This window comes from Gymnogyps californianus, chromosome 20, assembly GCF_018139145.2.
Source record: "Gymnogyps californianus isolate 813 chromosome 20, ASM1813914v2, whole genome shotgun sequence".
NCBI classification, from domain to species: domain Eukaryota; kingdom Metazoa; phylum Chordata; class Aves; order Accipitriformes; family Cathartidae; genus Gymnogyps; species Gymnogyps californianus.
Window position 1 is genome coordinate 6,487,014 of NC_059490.1, and position 7,985 is coordinate 6,494,998.

At 49.2% G+C, this 7,985-nt stretch overlaps 1 protein-coding gene across 1 annotated transcript in view; it reads left to right on the plus strand.

The window, feature by feature from the left end:
• LRRC75A (leucine rich repeat containing 75A) overlaps positions 1 to 7,100 on the plus strand; it is a 94,026-nt gene extending 86,926 nt beyond the window's left edge. The window contains exon 4 of the mRNA XM_050908991.1: positions 6,371 to 7,100. Within this exon, the coding sequence (XP_050764948.1) occupies positions 6,371 to 6,956 (586 nt within the window). The 3' untranslated portion in view covers positions 6,957 to 7,100. The remainder of the gene's footprint in view (positions 1 to 6,370) is intronic.
• The last annotated feature ends 885 nt before the right edge of the window (positions 7,101 to 7,985 follow it).

Consider the following 7,985-nt stretch of genomic DNA (forward strand, 5'->3'; position numbering starts at 1 on the left):
GCTAAATTAATGCCACACTAGAAGTCCCACAAGAAGTTACATGAAGGCAGGCGGGCAGCATCGCTCCATGCAGGGGATATCCATGCTGGATAAAACAAGGATCAACCCCCTGGATGCTTATTTTAGCCATGCTGTCACTTATTCGCAGGGATACTATGCACTTTATTTGACAGCAAGATCCCGCTATAACCAGCTTTGATGCTCAAAGACTGCAAGACAAGAGTAATTCAGTTTTTTTAGGTGGGAAGATCTTGTTACGGAGGCATCGCCCCGGCCCCAGCCTCACTACACCTCGCTCGCCAGGGCTGCTTCCAAAAAATGATGCAGCGGTACATATGGGAGAGAAGTAGCTGCCAACATATGAACATCAATTTATTTTTTTTTAATAATAAATATTCTATTTCATTGGTTTCTTTCCCAGTGTTGCCAAAAAATTACCAGTAGAGAGAACCACGTCACATTAACAGCTGTCTTTCTGCCCACATACAGGTTAAATGAGACCTTGTAAAGGGATAAGTATAGATCTTGTTAAATTACTGCGGAGGTGTGTGTTTGAGCTTTCAGCTAACCCAGCAAACCACGAACTGCCACTAATAGAAGTGCCACCGCAGCAGTGAAATGGGTCCCCAAGGCACAGGAGAGTTTAGTGAGAGTCCAGATGTGTTGAGCACCAGGACATTGTTGACCTACTCACTGGAGCTTGGCACCAGATCATTTAATAATAGTTTTTGCACTATATGAGCTGTCTTGCCATAAGAAAAAAAAAAAACCAACAAAACAGACCTTTTATATTAAACAAGGAAAATCATCAGTAGTTTTGTAACTTCTTTTAAAAGCCCTCTTGTTCTCCTGCTACCAAGGTGTGCTCGAGGACTGATCCCCCACCTAGGTGAGTTATTTCTACCAAAGCTTCCAGAGCTGTTTGCTCCTAGAAATTTTGAGCTATTTTCTTATGTTATATAAGCTTTAAGACTAACCTAACATTGTTAAAGTGAGGGCCCAGCCCTTTGGATGAACGATGCTTAGATTCACCCTGGCAATTTTGATTTAAAACACATCCCTGTGGAAGAGCAGCTCAGGATCTTGCCTAAGGCGAAGGGGATTTGCATCAATTCATTGACATAACTTTTCTGTGGCTGGTTTTAGTCAGGGTAGCTGTTTGCCTGCACCTGCATGAAAAACAAAGACTAAGTTAGTAATTGCCCTGGCTTAGACTGAGCAGCCTGAGCTACCGGAGTGAGGCTTTGCCCCCTTGCAAAGCCAGGCTTAGTGCCGATGGCAGGGGAAGGGGATGAGGGAGCAAGTCCAAGCTCTGACCCTTCCTCCAGCCCCTTTGCACGGCCCAGCTCACAGCATGGAATAAATCCAATAACCAGTAGCATTATCCGTCACGCCCCTCTCCACTGTGCAGTGCGAGTTTGGTAACACATTTAGTTTTAAGGTGACGAAGAGGGGTGTAGCAGATGCATCCCAGCTTCACTGCGTCTTGCGGCTGAGAGGAGCCCAGATGGGAAAGTGCTAATTGCACCATTGCACCAAGGCGCCAAAATTGAAAAAAAGATTATAGAAATTGTCTGGCCAGCCTTTTGCTAAGCAGCCTGTGTGAATAATCTTTCCCAGGGCAAACCAGCAATTGAAACGTGCAGATAATAATAAACGGTAACAGCAGCTCTCATTAGCCTTTCCTCCCACCCGAACCTGACCGTTGGCTGATGGGTGTAATAAGTCACTTAATGATCCAAGATTTGTTTAAAAAAAAAGGTTTCCAATGAGATTTGTGTGCCTTTGAATGGGCCTAAATCACAGGTTCAGAGCCTGCCATGCGTGATCATGGGTTGGGGCTTCTGTTTATTGGTAAAGCCCCAGCCCACAGTAAAAACTCTTAGCGAAGGGCAGCTCATCCATGAGGCTGGTTTGGTTTCGTCTCTTCAGACCACAATTCTCTTGCTAGGATGCCCGAAGCAAGCGCAGAGACTTGGAGCACCCAGCTGTGCTGATGGTTCCCACTGGATTGCCTGCACCCACGTAGGGACGCCATGTTGTAACCCAAAAATCCCACTCGGCCGCGTAGGACCCTGCAGGGGCAGAGCTCTGTGCTGGGGCTTCAGTTTGTATCGGCTAAAGCTGTTCCTGCAAAGCCAGAGGACCGACCTTCTTGGATTTCATCCGAGCTGGAGAAGTGAAAGCACATATTAAATAAATAATACAGCCATAAAACCCCAGCACGCTGCTGCTCCCTTGTTTCTCTGCTCCTGGTGCCTTATGCAGAGGGAAATGGCTTTCCCTCTGCTGCCGGCTGTTTTGGTCTTGCTCTTGTAGATCTTGCCCCTCCTGTGATCACCCATCTCCTCAGAGTCCTACCTAACCATGCTGGATACATCTCTTTTCTCCTGTTTTCTGTTCTTGAGACTCCATTATGGATTTTTTTCTTTCCCCCACCAATGGACAAGACGTCTCTCATGATCTGGCACAGCCTCACAGGTAGGGCTGCGTGTCAAATTAAGAGACGGGTGCTATTTCTTGCAAGACATCCCAGATATTTGTCGTTCTCCCCATCTCCCATGGCTTCTTACCGAGGGCCACTGGGTTTGCTGTGCAGCAGTGAGCTCCCACAGCCCAGGGCCTGACGGACCCTGCCCCGACCTGCGGCACAAGCGCGGTCACAGCATTTAGCGCTTGCTGAGCTGCCCCAGCTCACTCGCCCGACGCCGTATCCCAACGCTTTCTTTATGCCAGGGCTGCAGTCAGGATGATGGATCAAAATTGCCCTCGGGTCTCCTGGGTACTTAGAATTAGAAGGTTAATAAGAAGTCAATCACTCTTAATAGTAGTAAAGAGATTGGCCAACTGCTGCGCAAACCCACGTTTTTAAGGATGAGAAATTAATCCATGCAGCTGCCATTTGGGCTCGTGCCATTTGAGCATTTTTTGGGAAGACTTGCTGTCTTCCTAGATCCCGCAATGCCCTTCCTGGTCTCTCCCCTCCCTCCTGCTCGAGTCTGCTCCAGCCCACAGCAATGTCCCCCCAACAGCAGCGACTGCAGCCAGGACAAGCTCCTCTCTTCAAACAGAAAATCCCTGAATAACACACACAGAGCAGCTGAGCAGTTTCTGGGGCATGAAGAGGGGGCGAAAATTGATTTCCTTAAGGAGACCTTAACATTGCATAGCCTACTTTAGGTGAAATTCAGTCATTTTGCTCGCAGCACAACAGGCAGGTGCCTTTCTGTTAGAGCAGGAGGGTTGCACTGGGCCACGTGAGCCCGTAAAGGGCTCAGGAAACCACAAATAAAAAAACCAAATTTAGTTCTTTCTATGGGGTGTTCCCTGAAAACAAATAGTTCATGTGAAACGGCTGCAATCCGAGAGCCAGGGATGATCAAGGCCTTTTGCACAGTTGGTGCATCCAGCTCCGATTTCGGTACCTGCTCGAGCTGAGAAGGCTCTGTGAAATTACCTCCCTTTCTGCCACGGTGCAATATCAGAAAGCCATGGCTTAAGTGCAAATAGAAACTGGGGAGAAAGCGTGTTTTCCTAGTGTTTAGCCAAGCCTCTAGATGGAAGCTGACTTTAATTCCAGTGCTTATCTGCATCCATTTCTTCCTTGTAATAAGATCTTCAAAGGAGGAGTAAGAACAAAGTACTGCTAAACAGACCATGGAGCACAATCCAGCATCACCAATGGAACTCTAAAAAACATCTTTCACCCCTCCCAGCCTCCCCATCACAACCTGGTTGGGATTTGTGAGATGTTTCTGGTCTAAAAACAGCACCCAGGAGTTTGCCTGCTCTCACCCCGGCTCAGCTGGGTCACAGCCAGGTCTCCATAGCCAACCGGTGGCCATGGGCACCCAGTACATGGCTTTTGTGCCGTTCAAGAGAGCAGAAGAGTAGCTCTGGATTTGGAGACTCTCTTGTTAACTGGTGCACAACCTACAGGCATGGACCTTTAGAGTAAAGCTCTCATTTTTCCTCGTTTGAAATAACAGTCTCTGGGCAGTCAGCTCTCATGGGCAGCTTGGCAAAACATGCCCAGAGGAGACAGCAGAGCAGCATCTTGGCCCCGAGTCCTCCACAGCATTACGTTATCTGGCCAACAGCTTAACCCCAAGTGCAAATGCTTTCTCAACCGGTGCACATGCACCTGATGCGCCTGTGCACATCTCAAATCTCAGATTTGATGGCAGGCAGGACATCAGGGCAGCCCCGCCACAGCTTGCTCTGTATTTGCTGCTAAAAGCAACGTAAGTCCTGTCAAGGTAGCTGCCTTGCTGACTGCATCGGCTGCATTGCCCCACCAAACAAGGCGGCCTCCCGCGGTGATTTGGAAATCGCTGCCTGTTGACTCAAAGGCAGGCAGCTAATATTCCACAGGGCTGTGAAAGATAGACAAGTGAGGCACTGCAAATAGCTCCGTACGCTTGGCAGAGCAGACACGCATGACAGATCATCATCCATACATTCACAACACCTTGTGCAACCCGCATGCTCCCAAATCTTATTGCCCTCCTGATGACTACAGATATTCAGTCAAACCAGAGCATTTAGCTCATGCCCATGCACATATACATAGCAAGTGCCATCCTTCACGGGGAGGACACCTCATGGCACACTGCCTTCTGCTGCTGGGCTGAGCCAGGCTTTCTGCTCTCCCTGGCCCTTTCCTAACACCTCGAGACACGCTGGCTTGGAGCAAACTCTTTAACTGTAAGTCGTAGCAGTTTCAGCCTTCCTGTGATTATTTAGGAAAGTTATTCTGGTGATGCTGATTTTGGAAAGTACACACACACACATACACCCCCATGCATTTTTGGGGGTTTATTTCCATAGGAACTGCAAGAATTTCACTCCTCCTTGGCTTGCAAGTCTCCAGTACATCAAGTGGCCATGGCAAACTCCTCATACCCCAGTGATGAACACGGGTATTGATCAGTCAACAATAAAATACTTTGGTACTTACAAATAACCTTAATTTCCTTCCAGCCTGCCTCTGTTTTAAGTTATTCCCCTGACATCTAGTGGGGAGCTCACACCACCTTGCAAGGTTGTCTGTCTATGTGTGTTATTTACGAACTAAAGCTCAGCACAATTTACAGCTCTCTAGCTGTGTTACTTCTGTAACTCCTCAGGGGAAAAGCCCAATGCTTACCAGCTGCCTGCACCCACCCCCAGCTCACAAACAGCTCGTGGCTTGGGGCGCACATTGCGGGGCCAGCCGGCAAACATCTTACCGTGCCGTGCAAGACAAATTTCGAACAAGGCGCGTTGGCACCAGAGTAGACGCACTTGAGCATCTGCGCAGCGGAGGTGGTGGGCTTGCTCGGCGGTGGGCATTGCTCGGCGGCTAAGAAAAGCGGTGTGAGCGCTGGTTTGCATTTTCAGCTAGAAAAACCAACAGGTGCTGGGCAGAACCGTTCCCCGGCTCAGGCTGTAATGAAAGGCAAAAGCATTTCCTCAGCTGGCTGGTTTGGTGTGAGGCTGACACGTGTGCCACTGCAGCAGATGAGACATGAGCTCACCAAGTTGACATGAGCAATTTGCATGCATGAGGCTCCTTCCACCTCCTAATTCACTCAGAATAATTCATTAGCAAAAAGTCCTCAGCAGCACTAGTCTGCCAGCAGGTCCTCATTGTAGATGTGTTCTTTAATTCGCTTTAGAAGATAAATTGACCTGTGAAACTCCAGTCTAGCTCATGCTAATGAGTCTCTGTAGGGCCATCGTGAGAATTAATTTATTTATCTAAGGATTTCTCCATAGTGCTCATCTCCTCGGCAGCCAGACTGAAGAGACACAGTAGGTCTAACACATTGGAAATACTAGATCAAATCACCCAACCCTGGAGGTGTCTATCCTACATTTGCTGTCTTGGGCTGAAGTCATTCTGGCTTGGGGTCTCAGTTTCCCACTTGTACAGCCGAGAGGACAAACACATGCCCTCCTGCTCAAAGAGCTTCATAATCAGCAGTGTGAGAAGTGTTACGCTAGCACCAGCAATTCCTGTAATCGAGGGCTTCCTTACCCTTTTTTGCACCTTTAAAAGCAGCAGGATAGCCTCTTTATTCCAGGGTTTTGCAGTGGCTGTAGAAAAGAACTCTGCACTCTTTCTGAATTATGGTTTTTGAATCTGGTCTCCTTGTTTCTGGCCATCTTCTATCAATAAACAGCCTTGAAATGTCTCTCTGCCCGCAACTGCACAGACACGCTCCTGGCCTCTACAGAAGAGATGGTTAGCCCCACTTGAACATCCTACCTAAATAACTCATATTCTTGCCCGCTCTGAGAGCTGCCAGGGAGCCCAAAGCAATGCCACCAAGCAGAGACGTGTCCCCCCCCACATTAACGTCCCTCTCCTTTTCTTCCCCCGCAGCTTGAAAGCTGTCCTGATGGGGAAGCCTCAGGACAACACTGTGGACTTGTCGGGCATCCCGCTGACGCTGAAAGACTTGGACCGCGTCACGTCCTACCTCCAGCACAGCTCGGAGCACATCGACACGGTGGAGCTGTGCTTCACGGAGCTGACGGACGACATGCTGCTGCAGCTGCTGCCAGCGCTCTGCGTGCTGCCCCACCTCACCACCCTCTCCCTCAACGGCAACCGGCTCACCAAAGCCATCCTACGGGACCTCACCGAAACCCTGAAGGACCCCAAGAAGTTCCCCAGCGTCACCTGGATCGACCTTGGCAACAACGTGGACATCTTCTCCTTGCCGCAACCCTTCTTGGTCAGCCTAAAGAGACGATGCCCAAAGCAAGGCAACTTGCCAACCATTCTGGAGTTCGGCGAGGGTCAGGTAAGTGATTTGGAAAGCCAAGATGGCCTGGCCGAGAGCCAGGAGGACCTGCGAGCTGGACCAGGCAAGACTGACGACATAGGCTTGCAGCAGACAGACAGAACAGTCGAGGCTGGGGAGCTCCCCAACTCAGAGCAAGGTGCTGCGACACCGCAGACATGATGTCTGGCTCCGTGGCTCTTGGGTGGGCGCGTTGAGCAAGGATGACTTAAAACCGAGACCTCAGCGTTGGAGGTCGTGGCGGAGGGTCGATTCACACGGTGGGATGCTTCGGGAGCCTGGACTGCTGCGTTCCTCCCGTACGATGAATGTCAACTTTTTTCTTTTCAAAGAACACATAAAGGTGATCGTGTTGAATACTTGTATTTTATAAAAGCTGGCCAGGTATTTTTAAACATTAGTGATGTGCTATGCTTTTTAACCTCTCAAAAATGCATCTCCAAGGTGGTGTAATATGAGGCCCTTAGAAGAGCTCAAAAGGGGAGAAGAAAGGTGCCCAGACTTTGCAGGCAAGGGCTCCCTTTCCTTAGCGCTGGATCTAGCCAGGCCCCAGCTGCTCTCCCACGCATGATGGACAGACAGCAGTCACCCCCAAAGAGGACTGCCGCCGAGATAGATAAACCTTAAATCCTTTCCAATCCTGACTTCAGGAGTTGCTGATGAATAGCATATCTGCTGAGATACAACAAAAGTCTGATCACACACTAACCAGGGGTGTTTCTCTTAATATTGTGAGCCAGCCCAGAGGAGAGTTTTGCTTTCCTGGTGCGGAGCTAAATCCCAGCCCGCACTGTGCCTGGACACCGCTCTCACCTTCCAGCCTTACCGAAATCTGGCTGGTACTTGTGCCTGCCCAGTATTTATTCAGATGTAAAATCCAGTTTCTCACCAGCCGTGCTGCTGTAATAACTCCAGAGCTTTTAATGTGGTACCTGGAGCTTGTACCAGCAACACTGAGAGTATTATTTGATCCATTTTGGGGAGCGATCTGCAAAACCTGGAGCCAGGGCTCAGCTCAGGTTCATTGCTGTTGCTGACAAGAGAGATCACAATACTGAAGGTTTATAAAAGAAAAAATAATCCTGGGGTTCATCCCTGTATCACTGCCACTGAGGGCCGGGTGGACACAGCCAGCTGGAGATTTAAAGGCTCAGAAAGGCTGTTGGGTCATTTGGCTGTGTCCATCCCTCC